Genomic DNA, 20,773 nt, shown 5'->3' on the forward strand with positions numbered 1-20,773 from the left:
AAGATGAAATTCAGCCCTGGGCTTAAGGTTTCTTTTAAGTCCTCTGCCTGGGGCTTCACCCTTAGAGGGGAAAATGATCCAATCGGAGTAACAGGAGGGCGCATGTTTTCAGCAGTGGTATAGAGTGGACAGGCGTGATCTGATACAGAGAAGGCCACTGAAAAGTAGTTAAGTAGGGTACATTATAATGGCTGTTAGCCACCTATCTGGGAATTATGCCATTCCCTCTCCCCTAGCCTCTTCCCCCCAAAAAAAACAAAAAAACCCCCAAAAAACTGTGGATAAGAGCTTTAGTGAGGGTGAAAATGGGAGGAAAATTTCCATAACTTTTCAAGGAAGAGGTAGTTTCATGTCTCCTCCTCTGGCCAGAAAGCGAAAGTGGAGATCTTCCACTAGTGAACATCCACAAATCAAAACTATAAGACACCTGTGAAATGGCTATGATTTTATCCAGGCCTTTGAAAGACAGATATAAATGATATGCCTAGTTCATAATCAGCCCAGATTTCTGATTGGAAGAGCTGTAGCTTAATTCATCCAAGAAGTACATTTGTAAGATCTTAACCCAACACAGAGTAAAGATTGATAGCACGCTGGGGTGGAGACAGGCAAAAATAATATCACGTAAGGTGTAAAGCAGTAATGATAGTAAACTTGGAGTAATGTGTCATGAAGACCGTTTTCTGCTACTATTTGATACTGAAGCTTGATGTCTTTAATGGGGACAAATAGGCCAGAGTGGGTGAAACAGGAAGCAACTGAATTATTTAGCCTCTGCTCCCAAACCTCTGAATAAACCTGCCTGGACATCAAGTTTACCCTGGGCCCTAAATACAGGGTTTTTTTCAGAACTTAGGAAAAATAACTGTCCATCATTTTTTAAAAGGACATCATATGACATTCTCTTTTGATTTTGTGCCCAAGTACACCACATGTGCATCAGTGCATGAGAAGCTGAACGTGAAAATAACCAGAATGCAGACATTAAAAAAAAAAAAAGTGCAACTTCTCAGGGCACTTTAATTGTGCTGCAAGTTAATACTACACAAAGAAGAAGTTCTAGGATTGAAGTTCAGTTTTAAACAGTGTGGGTATTAGTAACAACTAGATAGGAAAATCTCACTATCACTTTCTAGCATTCCCTGCTGTGATTTTCTTGTGCCATTTCACACTGACCATTGATACACAGCAGCCACGTTGCAGATGTCTCTGTTGGATTACACCTTCTGTATAAAGAGATCCTTGGATAGCAGAGGGATGGCAGCCAACCCACCTACTAAACTCTGCCAAGTATCCCTTATCTATGTCCCTCATTCTGGGCAATGATTTTTTTACCCTATACCTTTGAACATCCTCCTCCTGTGTGCATCAGAAATTGAAGTAGCAGGAAACGTTGATACTTGAGGGATTTTGAACCTCATGAAAAGTAGAGTTCCTCTGCTGAAGATGGCCATGGAGGGAGAGCTTTGATCTAGAGCCTGACTGCTCAAAAGCCCTGGTGTATCTGAATACTAGGATCTATCCTAAACGGAGGAACCTGATCTGAAGGCTAAGTCCTGTTCCAAACTTCCCCAAATTCAGGCACGTGGACCGTAGAGTCGTGGACTCTTGGTTCATACACGTCTCCGAACACCAGTAATCTTACAAGGCAACCTAGTTTGTGGCTTAATTTCTAGACAGGAGACATGAGAAAAATAGAACAGGAAACATCTGAAAGTGTAGATACGCTCTGAAAATGACTCTGTAAAACTAATATCACAGTTTGGCACATTTAATTTTCACTGGGACTTTCTGATCCCACACATTCATCTTAAAACTCAGAGGATGGTATCTTTTTTTTAACTACTGCTGCAGCAAATTGTTATTGGGGGGGGTCTGAGACTCCAGCCAGGTTCACCCTACGTCTTACACCGTCAGTGGCAGTCAGGATTCTGCACCTGGGACTTGGCAGACAGTTGATAATGATGTAGGACTTCCCCTCGTCCCCTCCGTAGCCACATTGATTTTAACAGTGCTAACAGGGATAAAAACTTGCTCTTGTCAGCAGAGTCTGCAAATATGACTCAGAGATATCTAGCCAACAGATCCAGTAATTTTTTCAGAGATCTTTCACTGACCATAAATATCACACTTCTCAAAGCTGAAAATGCTGTTTGCTGGGAGTTTTCAATGCTCTTGGGACAGGCTGGCTGGCTTCAGAAACCCTGATAGGACAATGCAATGTAGAGGGACCAGACGGCGTGGCTTGTACATCTCTTCTGAGGGTGGTTTCACTTCTTGGAAGCCTTTTTAAAGAAATAAAAAGTCATAACTCAGGTATTACTAAGGGTAGCTGAGGGGCTAAGGGATCAGACAAGCTATCAGCTGAACTGGATTCTGTTCCTGACTCTGCCTTTAAATCCCTATATCAACATCTGTGTCTCATTTTCCCTACCTGTATAAATGAAGCTAATAATTGCACATCTTTACAAAGTACTCTGGGAATTTGCAGACTGAATACGTTTTATTGTGTAAAAATGGATATTATTAATGGGCTGATTGAGTGACTGATAATGTGATAATACTGGAAGAAGCTGAAGGGGTACAGGTTGTAGCCGTGTGGTCTGCAGGCAAAAGTAATCACAACTCTTGGGGCGGTGTTTCTTTTATTAGACCAACTAGATACTTGCAAAAAAAGTTCTTTATTTGCAAGCTTTCAGGCACATGCGCCCTTTCAGGAACGCGTGCATAGGAGAGTGCAAAGAGTGTAAAATTTCTCCCAGGTGGAAATGCATCCTTTTGTGTTTGATGTTGACCTATTCTGTGTTTTTTCTGCTAGATCCCACCTTGTGGACCCAGGAACACGTGCGCCAGTGGCTAGAATGGGCTATTAAGGAGTATGGATTACTGGAGATAGACACATCCCTCTTCCAGAACATGGACGGCAAGGAACTGTGCAAAATGAACAAGGAGGATTTCCTCCGAACAACCTCCCAGTACAACACAGAAGTCCTGTTGTCTCACCTCAGTTACCTCAGGGAAAGTAAGTGTTGCCCTTGTGTGCTCTGTTGTTGGTGTAACCTCATGGGTGGGATAGACAGAGGCAGAGGAGAAGGGGAAGAAGTGAAGAAAGAGAGAGAAAACAGAAGAGAATATAGTTGAGCAAGTGAGAAGGGTAATTTAAAGCGATCAAATAAAATAGTACTATACACTAAGTGTATGCTATATACCAAGTACATAGCCTGTGGATTTTACATACGATTTCACTGAGATGAAGAACCTGGTAGGATTCAATAAATAAAACATTTTTACAGATCATAAGAACATTCATGTTTATGTGATAAAAATATACATTTACGGTCACATGCAGTTTAGTCCATAATTTTGCATTTTCCTCTCAAATGCCTGGTATATGCTAATCTAGCTTGATGAGTCCTCTGTTCCTATGGACCCTTTGTTGAAGAAGACAATACAAGAGATCTGTCTGCTGATTCGTTTTGTTCAGAGGAGGCACAGTGTCAGTGACCTTGTGTTCAAAGGTAGCAGGGTTTTGTTAAACCTCTTTGTCCTACTGTCCCAGCACAATACCAGGGAAGGTATTAATAGCCCCTTTTGCTCTAGCAAGCTCCTAAGGCCAGGATCATGGAAAGCCTGCTTGGCTATACCTGGAAAGGAGCTGCAGCCTCATACCAGAGAGAAACAATAGTTCAGTGGCTAAGCAGTGAACATGGGAGAGTTGGGTTCAGGAGCTTCCTATGTGTGACCTTGATCGAGGTCTTTGTCTCTCTGTGCCTTCTGTTAAGCAAAAGCCTTTTTTTCCCTTCCTTACAGAGGAATGATAAGGTTACTTGCATTGTGATGTGTTCAGTTGTGACGGTAATAGTAGAAAATGGTTACATCTACATAGCTTCTAGAGCAAGCCGAGGAGACCATTGAGAAACAAGCTCTGTCTGACTACGTGTGGAATAAGATTGGGCTCATAACCTATAAGATGGTATCTTAGATCTGGCATGCTCTTGACTCACTAGTTTACTAGTCTACTTCATGCTTTGCATTCCTTAATTCTTCTCCTTCCTTCCTCCGTGTAGACTAGAGTTAATATCTTCAACTGGAACCATTTCATGGGATCTGAGGAAAGAAAGACTGGGAGAAGGTGTGGTGTGGGAGAGAGAGAACGGTGCACTCTTTTACCTAGAGAATCAGTGGTTTATAACTCGTATATACTACAGAGAGAGTGATTGACATCTCATATGTGGCTAATGCAATTATGCCGTCAGGCAATGCAGTAAAATATGTAGAGTGACCTTTTCAAAAGCGCTTAACATTGGTCGAACTCTGCCACCATTGAAATCAATGGGAGTTGAACCTATGGGAGCAGAAGCACATCATTAGTGGGAGCTTCTACAAATCCCACAGACAATTACAAAATTCTCAGATTTATCCCAAATCATTTTCAGATTTCATCAGCAACCAGCTCTTAGTCTACAGCTCATCCCAAAGGTGTCACAAATGAACAGACAAATTGCTCTGGAGCTCTACACAAAGTCATGCCTTTTTAAAGGAAATTATTTTAAGCAGCTTTAGTGAAACTGGTGCCACTTGGGTGTGCAAACAGAGCCTGGCTTGCAGAAGCAGTGCAAATTGCACATTTTACAGCCATAAATGATTTAAAACTCTCCTGAGATAAATATGCAAATGGAACATTCCTTTTTTTTTTGAGTGCTCTTGTTCATAAAGCTGGGATATAAATGGAAAATGAGCATAAAAGAACTAGGTTGTCTTCTGAATTGCTATTTGCAGTTGAATTATCAAAATGGGCAGGGAGGTTTCATTCCTCTGACCTGATTCCAAACAAGGAACATTTTCATCCAGGAAGGGCACACGGTGGAGATGGAGATTGAGCGATGGGAAGCTGCAGCTCTGCTCCCTGCAAGAATCCTTGAGTCTTGCTTATAAGGCTGTGTTGGCTGACTTCAGTCCTGGTGTATCGGGGGGTGGGGGTGACAATGCACCTGATTTTAGCAGGAGTTGCACTTTTATGCACGGGGTTATGCTGTAAAGCAGCAGCTCTGCTTAGATCTTCATTGGACTCCATACTGAGCACAGCTTGCTGGGTTGGAATTTGGGTGGGTGTCTAGGAGCTTCCCAAACTTTTTTGGCAAGGCTGGGTGAGTTTGGGGCGGTGTATGGTTAGAGAGTGAAAGCGCAGGTCCCATTTTTGAGTCATGTTGTGGAGGGAGGGGAGCTTGCCCTCCTGCTCTGTAGATAGACCGCATCTTGCTCCAGAGGCAGCAACCTGGCACTTTGTGCAAGCAGGGAATTCACAGTTGTTTAGAAATATGTCCTCTGTGCAGTATACTGTGATTGTGTGTGTGTTTGGCTACAAGTACCAGTGGGTGATCTCTATAGACCCAGAGGATGGCTATTCAGCAGGGATGGAACAGGTGTCTGACTATACAGTCATCTTAAAGGGGAAACAATAGGAGTCTCACCACTTGAGAAATGTATACTAGAGTAGCAACAAAATTAGAGGAATTTTGTTCTTGACTTAGGTTACTGTACTGCCGAACTGGGTTGTGAGGGAGCTGGGATGATACCTCTTCTAAAGACTTCCGAATTATCCTGAAATAAATCACTTTGGGTGCAACAAAACAAAACATGGTGCTATACTGGAAGAGGAAGCTTGTTAGTTTGACCTGGCTCTTCAACATCTGTATAGATCAGGAGCTTCAATGGAGTTTCTTGGTCAGCTCTTAAATAAAAGCATCAAAAAGCCCCATTGAAGTGCCCAATCTATGCAGACACTGGGCGAGTCAGGTCAAACTAATGTGATGCCTCTTCTGGGCATGCACTGGGTTTGGAGTGGAGGCATGCTGAGCTTACATGGGATCTGCTGGGGGAGTGGGTTTGGGTGGGGGGAGGTTGGCATCTGTAAGCAGCCTTTATTTCTCTGTGCCTTCGTTTTCTGCTCTGCATAATGGGGATACAATTTCTCCTCCCTGCCTCTCTTCCTATATCTTTTGTGTCTATTGAGACTGCAAACTCTTTGAGGTAGTGACTCCCTAAATATGAGTTTTGCATGGGGCTAGCCCGACAGGACTTTAATTTCAGCTGCAGCCTTTCAGAGCCACTGCAATACAAGTGCATAATCATCACAACAATATCATAGTCTGCGGCAAGAACAGACAAGATCAGGAGTGCGCTCACAGGTTAAATTTGGCCCCCAGTTACATGTAATCTGGGCTATGGGGCCCCAATCCTGGCGTGCAGAGCTGGGTGGAGGTGATGTGAAGCCCCAGAGCCAAATCCGGGCATGCAAAGGTGGCATAGAGCTGTGGGACTAGATCCCAAGGCACAGGGGCAGCACAGGATCTGATCTGGCCTGCAGACCAACTCTGTGTCACTTATGTGGCCTGCAAAGCCAAAAGGTTAAGCACTGCTGAGCTAGATGGTTTCATCCCAGTTACACTGACACAAACCCAGAGTGACTTTGTTGGATCCCGGGTATGGGTTCCTTCAGATGTACAGGATGGAACGGAGAGCAGAACCTGATCCCTAGACTCCAACTCTGATTTTTACAACTGGAGCTTTCGCTCCGTCCAGCCCCTTTGAACTGTTCTAACAAGTCCTGCGAGCACTGCTCTTGTTAGGCAGGCTCCTGTCTGCGTGTAGGTCGGGCAGGCTTCTGGAGAGAATTCCTTTCTGCACAGCTGTTCCTGTGTCCGCCTAATGACAGTCTGGTTTCTGGATTGCTGGGTAACTCCCTGGTGGAGTAACGCCTTCGAAGGGAGTTTATTGTTTTTCCAGACTGATTTCCAGCGGATGTTTAGTGCTGAGCCTCTGAGCTCAAGAGCCAGGGGAGATGGTCGGTTTTTCCTTTTCTGGGCTTATTTGTTTCAGAGGCGATGACTCTGTTACTGATGGAGGCGGAGGACATGATGGCACCAAAATATAGGAGACCCTTGGGGAGTTGGAAAATTACAGGCTGATGTAGATCTGACCATTCATAGGGGGAAGAGAGTTACAGAGCGGTCTCCATCCTGCTGAGACCCAGGCAGAAGAGAGCTCAGACGAGCACTTTGAGGGAGTCCCATCCCACCCAAGGTGTCTGGCCTCTACAGGTGGGGAGGGTGTTTCAGGGTGATGGGAGAATCCCAGGATCGGGGTTGTTTTTGGTGAGGTAGACAAAGCTAATCCAAGATCTCCAAACCTCTTTGACAAATTCAGAGTCACCTGTCCTTGAGAACAGATTTTCTTGAAATTTTGTCATTGCTTCCTGGGTCTGGTCAGGTTGAAAGTATAATGGGAGAGCCTGTGCAGTGTCATATATCAACACATCTGTTCCCAGACCAGGAAAGCACCCAGAGGGGCAAAAATTAGAGGTAGGCATGAATAGGCAACATCCATCAGACTTCAGAAAAGTTCTAGTTTTGTCTTGAGTCAGATGGGCCTAAACTAAACCCACATCACAACAACTCCTTCGTTGGGGAGAGCCTGGATCTAGACCTGAACTGGTCAGTTGGCTCCTGGACTAACCAAATCCTTTGAGCTTTAGGAGCTTGCAGACCTTGATCCCTGCTTTGTACTGTAGGCTGATATCTGAAGTGGCTTATCCCTCCCTATTTCTCTAAGCCTTCTCCATCCCTCACTGGTTTTCCTGGGACACAGACCACTCGTTCCCTCTAAGAGATCATTACCCTCAAGCATTTCTTGCAGCCGCTTCCTGGAATGATAAAGATTAGACTTAACCTATCATCACCCCAACCCTTTTGCACTCCCCATGCCTTCTCCTGTCAGTCTCCAAACTGGGCTGACCACTGTGCTGGTATCTCTCTCAGGCACAGCCTGCCTGGTAAAGCCTCTCTCTATGGCCAGCCAGCTGTGGGAAGTAAGATTTAGATGTTTTCATGCTATGTTTGGGATGAACTTCAAAAGAAGCCTGAACTGTCACCTCCCATCCTTTCCTCTGTCGTCACTGGGGCAGGTTGTGCGTGGTTTCTGCAAAAGGGCGAAAAGAAAAGAATCAGACCGTGTTTAAGGTTTAGAGGCCAATGAACCGTCTGTGGTTTTGATCACTATAATAAAGCCAAACAAAACTTTGGTTCTAAAATCAGCAGAACCCTAATCCTATAAATTGATCAGGGGGCACCCACAGCCTTCAGGAAGTCAGGGGGCTGTATTGGCAAGAAAATGAGCTAGAACGCACTCTTGGGAAGACAGCTACAAATGCATTTCAGGTTAAATGAACTCTAAGATCATGAGATTGGGGTCTCCTGCCATAGCAGCTCTGTAAAATAAGCTCTCTTTTAAGGGATGGATCTGTAATGAAAGCTCCCTCTGTCATTCCCTCTCCATATCCCCTTGTCAAAGTAATTCTATATCAGAAAACACCCCAAACACTGTACATTTCTTCTGATAAGATGGAGTATTTGGGAATTACAGCACAGTACTCTAGTCCTGTCTATGGCCCAAATCTTTATAAAACACTGTCTTTGTCTAAGTTCTTTTGACTCGAGCGAAGGCGTACGATGATAATACAACACTCTCAGTCAAGATGAGAATTTTGCTGGAGGATGAATGAAGCAAGGGCTGCAAGATTGGGCCCTCTTCATTTAAAACCTTAATAGGAAACACATTTCCTTTTCTGTGGTGTTCCCACCAGAAACCTCAGACTGTCGGGCAAAGGTGAGAATATTTAGCAATTAAACTGGAGGAGGCTCCGTCCCTTTCAGTGGCTTAGCCTGCATTTTTGAGCATCAAGTAGCTGTAGGTTGGTCTTACAATCTTATTCAATGCTATTTTTTCCCCTCACTCCGCCAGTCTGAACAACTAGCATTTGCAGCCTGTTTAGTCATAGAAAGCTGTTTCTGAATTCCCCAGCACTTCCCTGTCTGGCTGGGGCAAGCTAGGCTGTGCTTTGTATTCAGGATTTATTCAAATAAACCTGAAAATGAAAGGCTGGTGGTGGCAGTGGTGGTGCAGCGGAGTTCACCCCTGATAGCTGTGAAACAAATATTGGAACCAGAAAGCAGCACATATAGATTTAAACAAGGGGGATAAAGCACTAGCATTTCTCAGACAGCAGCCAGAGCCCACCAGTCTGATCCCTTGTGGTGTTTCTCTTGCACCCCTCATTGCAGTGACTGTGCCTTGTTTCAAGTTGTTCTGTTCCCCTCAATTTGCTCAGCTATCCATCCAGGGCTCTCCAAACTTCCCTGCTGTGCTGTGTCCAGTAGCATTCATCACCTAGTCATGACAGAAGAGATGATATTTTCAAGCTGCTAGTGGCCTTTCTGTTAATATCTAAAGGCTTTAGGCACAGGCTGGGTTTATCAGGGTTTGGGATGGGGGAAAAAATCCGTGACACACGGCTGATCTGTGCCAGCATCCCTAGTGGCTAGTGCTCTCTGCATTCAACTATTTGAGCTTGCATTTCTCCTAGCGGGAATGTGAGACGCATTCACATGCCACTGTGGCAATGCTTTTAGGGGCAAGGTGAGGTCCACTGGGGTCTGGATCATTGCAACAAAGAGAGGTAGATGCTGCCTGCTGCCATGCTCAGGAGACCCTAATCAGAGTCAGTGCTTGACTGCATGCAAGAGAAACCAGGACAAGGCTATACATACTCCAGATACCAAGCTGGGGACAGAAGCCATGCACATTGCAGAATTCTCTGCCAGGGTGTTTGCTATCTGCTAAGGTATAGCTGTATTCTTGGACCTACATATATCTGACAAGCCCCCCAGAATAAAGGGATGCATACACATGAGTAGTGAGAAGATTTTGTTCGAACACATCTTGGGCATTTCCACCCAAGCAGGAAGTCTCCTGGCTCCATTTCATGACATCAGCCATCACCACAAACAGCCCCTGGTCCTGTTAAGAATGTCACCCCCAGCCTTTGGAGTGGAAACTTCTTCAAAGAGATGCACTGAAAAATGACCCCCAAAGAGTGCGCAGGGTAAACACCTGTAACTAGACAGCCATGAAATGTGTATTACATGCTGGCTTTCAAGAGCTCCTGGGGCCTCTTCTCCTGTTTCCACTGGAATCCACAGAGGGACCAGAGCAAAATGCTTAAAGAGTGGTGTTCCCACTAGGGAACCCTAAAATGTCAATGGCTTGAAACATAAATCCTTCTGTCTGTCATGTGCTTTTTATCATGGCCTGTAATGCACTTACGGCTCCAAGAGATTTGCTTAGAGAAAGGATTTGAAGAAAAAAAAGATCTGAACTAAAAATGCAACACAACACTTCTAGAGTGGGGGTTTTGGGACCCAATCAGCCTTGGGCAACTGTCAGCCCCCAAACCTGGCTGTTAACTTTGGAATGCTCGGATTTGGATTTTGCAGCTTATATCATGTCTAATATTTGTGTGCTAAGCTGGAAGCAATCTGCTGTGGATAAACTAAGAGCCTCTTCCTTGCCTATTTTTATTATTGCAGTTTCAGCAGCTTCTGTTGTGTGTTCTTAACACACACATACACACACACACACACACACACAGGAAGAAGAGAGAGAAAGAATCATAGCCATAGAAAAGTAGGGTTGGAAAGGACCTCAGGAGGTCATCTAGTCCAACCCCCTGCTCAGGGCAGGATCGTCTCTGACTATACCATCCTGGACGAGTGTCTGTCTAGCCTATTCCAAACAAAACTGCACAAACAACTCTTTTGTGCAGCTGCCGGACCTGAAACCCTTTTATGCACAATGCCTGAAAACACCCTAACTGGCCACAGGTGAAGCTGAGAAGTAAGGGCACTGTCAGTGCCTGCCACTGCAAGGATAGGAAGTAGTTTGTTAAAATACACACAGGAGATCCAAGGAAGAAGACCGCGCTCCCCACCATAGAGGAAGGCAAAACCCCCTACAGCCCATGCTTTAAGTCCCTTCTTTAACCATGGGGTAAAATTCCTTCCTGATCCCAAATGTAGCAAACAACCTGACCCTATAATGTATATAGGTGCTGTACATTATAGCTCTTATCTAGTACTTTTCATCAGTACAACTCAAAACACTTTGCAAAACGGGTGAGTGTCTTTATACCCAATTTTGCACGAGACACAGATAAGTGATGTGACGTGCTCAAGAGCATTATGCAGGTCTGTGGCAAAGCCAGGAAAAGACACAGGGCTTCCTGGGATCTTTTTAAAGAGACAGTTCCAGGTGCAAAGAGCTTACAATATCAAGAGGAAAAATAGAATAATAGAACTGCCCTAAATTATGCAGCAGGTTAGTAGCTAAGCCAAGCCAGCAAGGAAATTCCCTGAACCCTCATCCACTCAACTAGTTATGCCACATACAGAAAACTTTTGTTTTAATGGTCACTGAAAAAAATCTGTGCAACAGATCAGGGTTAAAGAAGCTAATTTAGTACCCCCTTATGGGGAGCAGTGCCTTACTTGCAGTAATCTATGCTGAAATTAAAGGAGCTAGTTCAAGAACAAAATAGCTTGGCATAAATGTGGCAAAGTCTGGTCTGTCTGTACCACTAACTCCATCCATAGTGGAAACACAGTCTGCTTGGTGGCCCCCATTGCTCACTGAATAGTTCTGAAGACTTTGTTCTAAGTCAGGGGTGGGCAGTCTATGGCCCATAGGCCAGATCCAGCAGACCGAGGAATTTTATCTAGCCCACGGAGATGGGACTTTTATCAGCAATTCAGTGGCAGTGGAATCAGCTATGGTGTTTGCCACCCTCCTTTACACCAAGCTTTGCTGCTTGTTCTTGCTGGAAGGTTGCTGACCCCTGAATTAATATTAATACATTAATATTACAATAGGATCCTTTCTAAGTTGCATGCCCAATGTTGGTCACAGAGTAGGGACTAAATCCTCAGTCTCCTGAGTCCCAGTCCCCAAGTTACATGACTCCTTTCTTCAAGAGGAATAACACCAAAGAATTTGGGCAAAAGGCAGTGTTTGTCCATGTGTATGTATCTGCATGCATGCATGCAGTATTTAAGTCAATATGAAAGTCTCATTAAGACAGTAAGATATTCAACAGGACATTGATTTATGGGCTGTGTTTTTCATGTTTACACTGGAGGGAATAAACTTACAGTTAAAAGCAGGACAAGGATGCAGGACACCTGCATTTTGGTCCTCATTTTGACACTGATTTGATATATGACCACTGGCAGACAGCATAGTCTCACCTTGCCTCAGTTTTATCATCACCAAATGCCTTAAACTACAATGCCTCTCTGGAGGATTGTGAGGGTTAATTGATCGATGCTTGGGAACACAATGTTAACCGCCCCCACACACCACCGCCGCCACATTTTTGTATACCTGGGCCTTATACAGACATTCAGTTTCTCCTTTGGGAGTTGCTGTTCTCCCAGGATAAATCATGAGTGTACAGATATTCAGGCTTTTTCTTCCAGAATAAAAGTGGCTGCTCCAAGAGAAAACTAACATGGGAACAACCAGGTTTAAATCACTCCCAGGAGTTTTTCTCCTGGGAAAACAAATCTGTACATTCTGTGGCTTCTCCCAGAAGAGAACATAATCCTTCAGCATCCCCCCGCTCACTTCTCCAGGGAGATAGTGTGTTTCTTGCTGAACTCTGCTGCTCCAACAGGGAGCATCTGTCACCAGGCAGACTAAGGGAGCCTGCAAAATACACCAAAATGTGTGCACAGTTCCCCCGACCCTTCCCCCTCTTCCCCCACCCCAGCTGCAGTGTCAGCACTGCAAGCTTTCCACTTTTGACGCCTGCAGTGTTCAAATGTCTGTACACATGACTCTAGGTAAGTTTTTCTACCAGGCAAACAAACCAGAAGCACCAGAACACTGCAAGTGAGAATCTGTTTCTGAGCTACCCCTAATTACTACCCCAATTTTTTAGAGGGGAAAACCTAGTCACAAAAAGGAGTAGTGTGGCAGTGTCAGTAGCAGAGCCGGTAAGCCCTGCCACCCACTAGGAACAATTCCATACACAAACTGATATGAGACCAGATTGTTTGTTGTTTTCCTAGAGGTTTTCCTAGAGTCTTAGGGCCTGATTTCCCGAAGAGCTTAGCTTTCATTTAGATACCTAAGTGAGGGGCTCATCTGTCAATTCTTAGCACCCAACAGCACCTAGTGTAACACAACCACCAGATTTTCAAAAGAGCTCAGCATTACTGAGCAACCAACATGCCAAGCTCTTTAGAGAATGGGATCCTTACTTCCTGGTGATAACAGCCTCTTACCCATACCTCTCTTCCCTTCTCCCTAGAATAAACTGAATTAATATTACAATAATGTCCTTTCTTGTCCTTGCAGGTAGCTCATTGCTGGTCTACAACACTCCAGCCCACACAGAGGCCTCCTCTCGGCTTACCACCAAAGAAGGTTAGTGTACCTCTGCCTCTTTCTCTCTCTCCCCATTCCTGTTTCTCTCTGTTTCTCTTTCCCTCTCTTTCCCCCTTTCAAATCCTTAAGGGGTTCAGTTCAGGAATGGAAAGAAACCACTTCCCATTTGAACTTTAAAAATGAATTGGTTGGTGGTGAGCATTTCCTTGAATAGGGACTCAGGGGCTTGGATCTACAGAAACACAGACTCCCCTATAAATTCTTCCAGGGCCTCTGAATTTGTTGTCTCTTATGTTGTCACCTAATTTGGAGATTTTAATAAAAACAGCAAATATATCAGAATTCACAAGAATATTTGGGGAGTTGGCAACACTGTCTTTGTTAACAAATACGTGCACCCCTTATCCAGAGGAAGAAGATATGGCAGAGAAAAACATGATCTGTAACTACCAGCCACTTCCCTCCAGTGCCCAGGAATAGAACTCAGAAGTCCTGTCTCCCTTTCCCCTTAACCACTAGATAATTAGCCCAAGAGCTAATTGTTCTGCCTCCCAAGTCTTTGTTCTGACCACTAGGCAGCATTCTCTTTGTTTGCCACATAAGCATTTCTATTATTTTCAGAGCAGTAAGGCCTTATTGCATAACCACGGGTGTTTACTTCAGAGGACAGTGGGGGAAGGGAAATACATTTTATTTAAGCCGTGGCACAGAGAAGCAGAAGCCCTGTTTCCCTGCCTGACTATAGCGAGCTGAGATCACAAGTTCAATGACTTGCCAGTGCAGAATGGACTCCGCTCGGCTGAGAGCTCTGCTCTCTGAGTCAGTACTTCAGCACAGGCTGCTTTCTGATTGCACCATGGTACATTTAACCACAGACATCTGCCCTGGTCCCTGGACACAGAGATAGATAGGATTAATGCTGCTTTTTGCAGGTGCTGCTTTTGTCCAAAATATAGCCATCCACTTGAGCTGCCTGTTCCTGAAACCCTGTCTTTTCTGCTGTCTCTATATGAGCCAGTCATCAGTTAATAAAACATAGTCCATTACAAAGACAAAGCCAATCAGGCTTTTCTAGTCCAGCAGTCATCTATTAAAAATACTGAAAGGTCCTGTATGAATAAGGCAAACCCATAAGCACACGGTCCCCAGCTACTCGCTCATAAACATACACTCACATCCAGGACTGTGCTCTTTCTGTCTCAGGCCAGGTGGTGTTGCTAAAAATAAAATATAAAAACAAGCATGGATTTGAACAAGTTTGTTCAAGGGAGCCCCTCCATATAAAATTCACATGTTTCTGCATTTCTTTTTACCTGCTCTCATTGCAAGTTACACCTAAAGTTACTACAATGGAAAAAGAAGCAATTTTTTTTTTTCCCATTCCCTATGGGTTTCTTTAGTGCATTTGACAGGCTAATACAGAGGTGTCACTGGACAGCTTTGTGCCCTGGGAGGTGGTGGCATACAGGCTGGCAGCTGCAGCCCAGATGCTGGTGCTGGCGCTGGCATCATAATGGCCAAGAGGGCAATGGCGGCAGCTGCTACTTTTGCACCCCCTTTCCCCAAGTGCCCTTAGTTACACTATTGGGCTAGGGACAGCCATTCAAAAAGCCTGAGCCTGAATTGATTCAATCTTTGCAGGTTAGTCTAACCTTTGTAGGCTGAACCAGTTTGTAACCACACAGACATCCTCTCTGGACTGAGGCACATGCCTGCAGTGCTGGGAGTCGCTAAAGCAGTCCTCCCTTCCCTTCCATACTGCTGAACTGAGGGGTGTCATGGCCAGGCCCTGGCAGGATGCTCTGATTAGGGAGGAGTCTCCCCGCTCCTCCCCCCCACCCCCTGCACCACCTTGCTGCTCCTGACCAGCCCAGCAGGGAGTTGATAACAGAGCATTTATCAGCCCATCAACAAAACAAAAGCCACTCTCATTAGTTCAAGCTCTTCTTAAACAACTTTTTCTAAGGAAGGAATGGAATGACATTACCAGCTGACCTGTTGAGTAGCTCCAAAAGGTCCTAAGCCAGGCATGGTCAAAATGCAGCCCGCGAGCCGAATGCAGCCCACCAGGCCATTTTATCTGGCCTGCAGGGCCCCTAAAAATTTTGAAAATTAATAATCTGCCCCTGGCTGCCTGTCATGTGGCCCTCAATGGCTTGCCAAAACTCAGTAAGTGGCCCTTCCCCCAAAATAATTGCCCACCCCTGCCCTAAGCAAAAACTGTCCCTGTGTGCCTTTGTTCTGTTTGCCTTACACAGACACCTCTCAGCATTAGCATACCATATGCTGGCTAGGGTCTGTGTTGTGGGAGAGGGGAGGAGGGGGGCAAGGGGAAACCAGGTGCCTGCTATCTCTGCTGGAGCTCCAATCAGGAGCAGAGAGCCCTGCCCAGCCCAGAGAGCATGGGTCTGGGACAGACATTGCATAAACCGGTTTGCCCAAATCAGTCAAGTCTGATACTACATTCAGCCAGGTTTATCTCAAACCAGTTTCAGCCATTTTCAAATTAGTTTATGTGCACTGAATGTCTGTTCTGTTACAGGTTTAAACCAGTTTCTGATCATTTAAACTGGTTTATGTGTAATGTCTGTCCCTAGCCTTGGAGCGATGCATGCAGTGAGTTTCATCACAGTCAGGTTCACCTGTTGCTTCTGTGAGTCTTTCATAAAATACAAGGAATATAAAACCGTTTATTTTTCACTAGGAAAATGTGGTAACGTGGCCATAGATATTGGCAATATAGTACCTCATGGTACTTTCATCATTGCATTAATGCTGTACCTAAGAACTTCAGCTGCAGGCTTGCCTACATGGAGAGTTATGTCACAATAGCTCCTTCTGAATAGGCCCATGTGTAGCCGTTCTTATTCCACAATAAGAACAAAACAGGAGTAAAGCATTCTCAATCTGGAATAAGAGTATCCACTCATGGAATTAATTGGGCAAACCTAATCCAATTTGAAATCCCATTCTACCATACTCTAGACCAGGGGTTGTCAACCTTTTTTTTCCTGAGGCTCTCCCTAGCATGCTGTAAAAACTCCACAGCCCACCTGTGCCCCAGTCCCAGCCCTGGGTGCAGCAGGCAAGACTCGACAGTGGGGTGCCCCAGGGCCCCACTCACCCGCATAGCAGCAGCACAGAGGCTTGCACACCTGCCCATAGTGCCAGCCACAAGATGGAGGCTGTGAGGGTGGGTCTGCCCCCACCACTTCCTTGGGACTGACCTCAGCCCCAGGGGGCTGAGGCAACCCCTCCCCATGCCATGCCATGCCATGCTGAGCTAGGTCGGGCGGACCCCCTGAAACCTGCTTGCAGCTCCCCAGGAGGCGGTGGATCCCTAGTTGAGAACTGCTACTCTTGACAAACTTTTAGGGCCCTGTTTTATTGTGCTAATTACTGTGTGATCCCATGATATAAGAGTTTACAGTCTAAATACAGAAGGGAAGATGAAGGGAATATGATATATCAGTGGAGAAGTGGAGCACAAGGAGGATAAGTGTCACGTTAAAGATCATTCAAGAAATTTACGGTAGAAATGAGAACTGAACTCATATTTACCAAGCCTTGAACTAGTGCCTTTGGAACAAGACTTCTCTTGCTCCCTGGTTGTTCATTTTTAATGGACTAGATTTCAAACTGATGATGTTTCTTTGGGAAGGAAACTCTCAGGTTAAAAGTCAAGATTTTTGTTTATGTAAAATAGATTTTTCCTCCTTCATTTAATGTCTCAGATAATTAAACATGAAATAGGTTTTAAAATAGCTCTTGTTTTCTCTCCTGGTGAGGCTCTTCTTTACCTTCCTGCATGTATGTCCCCCTGGAAAATTAAAATAGACTCATTCAGGTTCTTCTAGTCACTGTCACCTTAGGGTTCTTCTCATGCACTAGCAGTGATACAATAAAATAAGAAAAGTCAAAGAGAAGAAAGACACTGGTAACTTCTCTGCTTTCACCTACTGTTCATTTCTTTGCATGGTCTTAACACCCAGGCATAAAGCATATCTCCATTCAAGGTGAAATGCAAGACACATACCCATTACATATTCTCACGCAATATTTTATACAGTCTGTATCTGTCAGTATGTCTGCATAGCTAAATGAAGGCACGATTATAGCACAGGTAGGTTTTCCTATGCTAATTATAATCTTCCTAGGCTGGATACTACACAGTTTCCAGCAAGAACAAGCAATGGGAGTATGTACCCAGGATCCCAGAAGCTTTACCTGCCAGATGTTTGCCTGCACTGAAGCTATCATCATGTATTTGCTGCAATTTTTGTCCACGCTAGTGAAATGAAAGCTAGCTAGGTATGCATGCGTACAGCCACACCTTCATTTTGTTGCGCAGACATATTCTGGGATCCTTGCCCTGTTGACAGCCTGGGCACCCTCTGTAAGACATACCTCTGTAAGACATACCTCTTACAAAAGCAAACCCTTTGAAGAGGGCTTTATTTATTAACTAGCAACAGAGAATAGTCAATTTTCCATCAGGATAAGTGGATCACTTGCATCTGTCCTCTGTCTTAGACTCACTCCAGAAGAGCACGTAGATAAGCACATGCTTAAGTGCCTCCCTGAATCAGTCTTTCACAGGTCTGCTTTATACTGTTTCTATGGTAGTAGCGGATAAAGGAGACTTGGAAGGCTGAAGCTCAAGGCATATTCATTTCATGCTTTGAGCATTTAAGTAGAATTCTTTCTAGCACCCAAAGGACTCAGAGCACTGCCTGAGTTTCTCTGCTTCTGAACTTCATAATCTCTCAGAAGAACAGTATTAAGCGTCATTGGTACAAATTGTCTTCAGCTGCCGCTGAGAAAAAAATTGCACTAATGAGAATCATCAGGAATTTTTGGCTAAAGAACGGTTTTCTGGTAAATGAAATGAGGTTACGCTTGTTGCTAATTGGAACGATTTGTGCCCATCTACTGCTTTCCATTGGGGGAAAGGTCTGTTTCATTTTCCATGACTTGACTGTCTCGTGGTGGTGGATAGACCGTAGGTATCGGAGAGCGAGAAGACTCTGTGACTGCATTCTCTGCGCGCATCCAGGGAGATTCGAAATGCTCTGCAGAAAATGCTTGGCAATGCTGTACCATTTCCACAGGTTTCCATGGGGAAACATAAAGTTTGTGCATATATAGTTAAGATTTGAAGGCTTAAAGGCTTGATCCTGTATGTTGCTGAGCACTCTGGCCCAAGTCCAACAAAACACTGAAGCCTAGGCTTTAATTTAAGCATTTGTGTCTTCCTACTGAAGCCAGTTTGGCTACTGACTTGCTTAACTACTATACATGTCAGCCTACATGCTGTGTCGGATTAGACCAGTGTGCTCAGCCCCTTGTCAGACTCAGCCCTTTGTTACTAAATGGCTAGAAGCACCTTGTGCCTGCGTGTGAGATTTTGTATGTCTTCATGTGTATATGTAGAGCATGTGTGTATGTGTGGAGGATATGATAGTACATATATAGTGTTTGGTAGTGTTTGCTGATACAAAGCAGGGTGGGTGTTCATGGAGTAGTGTGTAGGGTGAGTGAGTAAAGGTGTTGATGGTGTTGGTAGGGCTGTAGAGAGTAATGTGTGCGACGATTTGGATGGGTGACTCTATGGAGGGGTCTGAATGTTCGTTTCTAGGGGGAAATGGGATGTCATGTTAATATAATGTGTTAAATCACCGGGTTTAGCAAGCGTCTTTACCCTTCTCCATCACTGCTTGCTCCTTGCCAGCCTTATTCTCCCTGTACTCCACCTCATCCCACACTAAGGAAGTATGATCTATTAATAAGAATGGCTAAGCTGAGTGCCTAAGTTGAGGGTCCTGAGTCCATTTAGGCACCTAACATGCAAGGACCTGGTTGTTTCTGTTAGGGGGAAAGCAGATTAAACGCTCACTGGGAGTTCAAAGGAGTAATTCATAGTTTCTATTTGGACATCCAAATATGGATCTCAGTGTTTAACTTCAGGCAGTCAGGCTTGAAAATTGTGACCAGTGTGTGTGTGTGCGCATGCTTGTGTTTTGTATCTGTTTGTGTTTGCATGAGCACACGCACGCATGCGTTCATGAGGGTCGGTGAAAGATAATGTGATGGGTGCAGCTGAGCACGTAAAGCCAAATCCTTATTTCTAAGTTTTTGTTGTAAATCCTGAAAAAATGTAAACGTCTTAATTTTTAAGTTTTCTAAAAGAACCACTTGTAGACATTTCTGTGACATCTCTAGATTCAAAGCTTTTGGAAGTTGTTTTCAAAATAACTTTTCAGCAGTACTTTTCAGGAGGACTGGGGAAGCAGGGAGAGAGAAAAAGGGAATTAAAGGAAAAAGAGGGAGGGAAAACCCATGGGGGGAAAATTTTTTTTTTTCAGTTTTTGTCAAATAGCTGGCAGATTTTTTTAAAAAAACAAAAATGAAGTTCTCCATTAAATTTCTGTTGTCATTTAAAAAAAAACCCCTATAAAATACCAATCAGCTCTGGTAACAAAATGCTCTTTCTAGTGCATTGATTAATGATTACACACATTTTGGTATGGAAGATTATCAGTCCACATGGGTTTTCTTCATGTCAAAGACAGTGCAGTTGCAGCTTTACACTCTCTTAATTGTTTCTACATGCCAGGACATTTGTTGGCGGCGTTTCTTCTCCTGGTGATGATGAAATAACCCTTATCCATTTTTAGCTCTATTTGTTGCACCAAAAGAAGAGACTTTTTTTGGTGCTTGTTATTATCATCCTATGGCCAAACCAGGGATTTATGCTTTCAGGAGAGACAGTAGCTAGTTCTCTTGGTTTTTTGGGGTTTTTTTAATTGTTTTCCTTGGAAATTCCAGAGTTCGTGTTTTGTCTGCTTTCTCCCTGACCCTCTTTGGAGGCAGCCGTGTGTTTTTTCACCAAAAAAAACCTGGAAACAAAGAATCGTTGTCTTTAAGCTGTAGCAGGCAGGAAACCCAACTCACAGGGGAGCTCTCCGAGCCAGCGCTGTCCCAGAGCTAGACTCCAGTTCTCTGAATTCAACCTGACAGCTTGTCTGGAGCACTTTCTAAGTAACCATTATCCTTCCTTTTCTCCCAGCAAAAGAGCTATTATTTTTTTTGCCTTGGGTGCACTGCATGCAATGTTATTGCACATGTGTGTGGGTTGCCCAGTCGCTGGGATATGAGCTTTCCCTCGAAAAGCTCTTGGAAGCAGGCAGGCTGTTTCCTAAGACAAGAGTAAATTTGTTTCTTGATAATGAGGCAAACGGGCAAATGTTGTAAAAACAGCGTCAGCCGCAGTGTACATGTGTGTATTTGTGGGTTGGCACGTTTCTTTTCCTTTCTCTCTTACATCTGTGTTTGTGTCTGACTTTTTTCTCCCTGGGTGTGCTTGTGTGTGTCTTTTTTGAGTACGTATGTGTGTGTGCTTGTATGTATGTATGTCTCTTGGAGACTGTGTCCCTCTTTATTTTCTTGTGTGTGTTTCTTGATGCTCGGGAACGTGTATTTCTGAGTGTAT

The 20,773-nt window shown here is 44.3% G+C and overlaps 1 protein-coding gene across 7 annotated transcripts in view; it reads left to right on the forward strand.

The window, feature by feature from the left end:
- The window catches only part of FLI1 (Fli-1 proto-oncogene, ETS transcription factor), a 113,981-nt gene that overhangs the window by 73,837 nt on the left and 19,371 nt on the right, over positions 1 to 20,773 (forward strand). For all 7 annotated transcript variants that reach the window (XM_006257960.4, XM_019490101.2, XM_019490099.2 and 4 more), the window contains 2 exons: positions 2,819 to 3,022; positions 13,252 to 13,320. In XM_006257960.4, coding sequence (XP_006258022.1) covers positions 2,819 to 3,022; positions 13,252 to 13,320 — 273 coding nt within the window. The remainder of the gene's footprint in view (positions 1 to 2,818; positions 3,023 to 13,251; positions 13,321 to 20,773) is intronic.

This window comes from Alligator mississippiensis, chromosome 16, assembly GCF_030867095.1.
Source record: "Alligator mississippiensis isolate rAllMis1 chromosome 16, rAllMis1, whole genome shotgun sequence".
NCBI lineage: Eukaryota > Metazoa > Chordata > Crocodylia > Alligatoridae > Alligator > Alligator mississippiensis.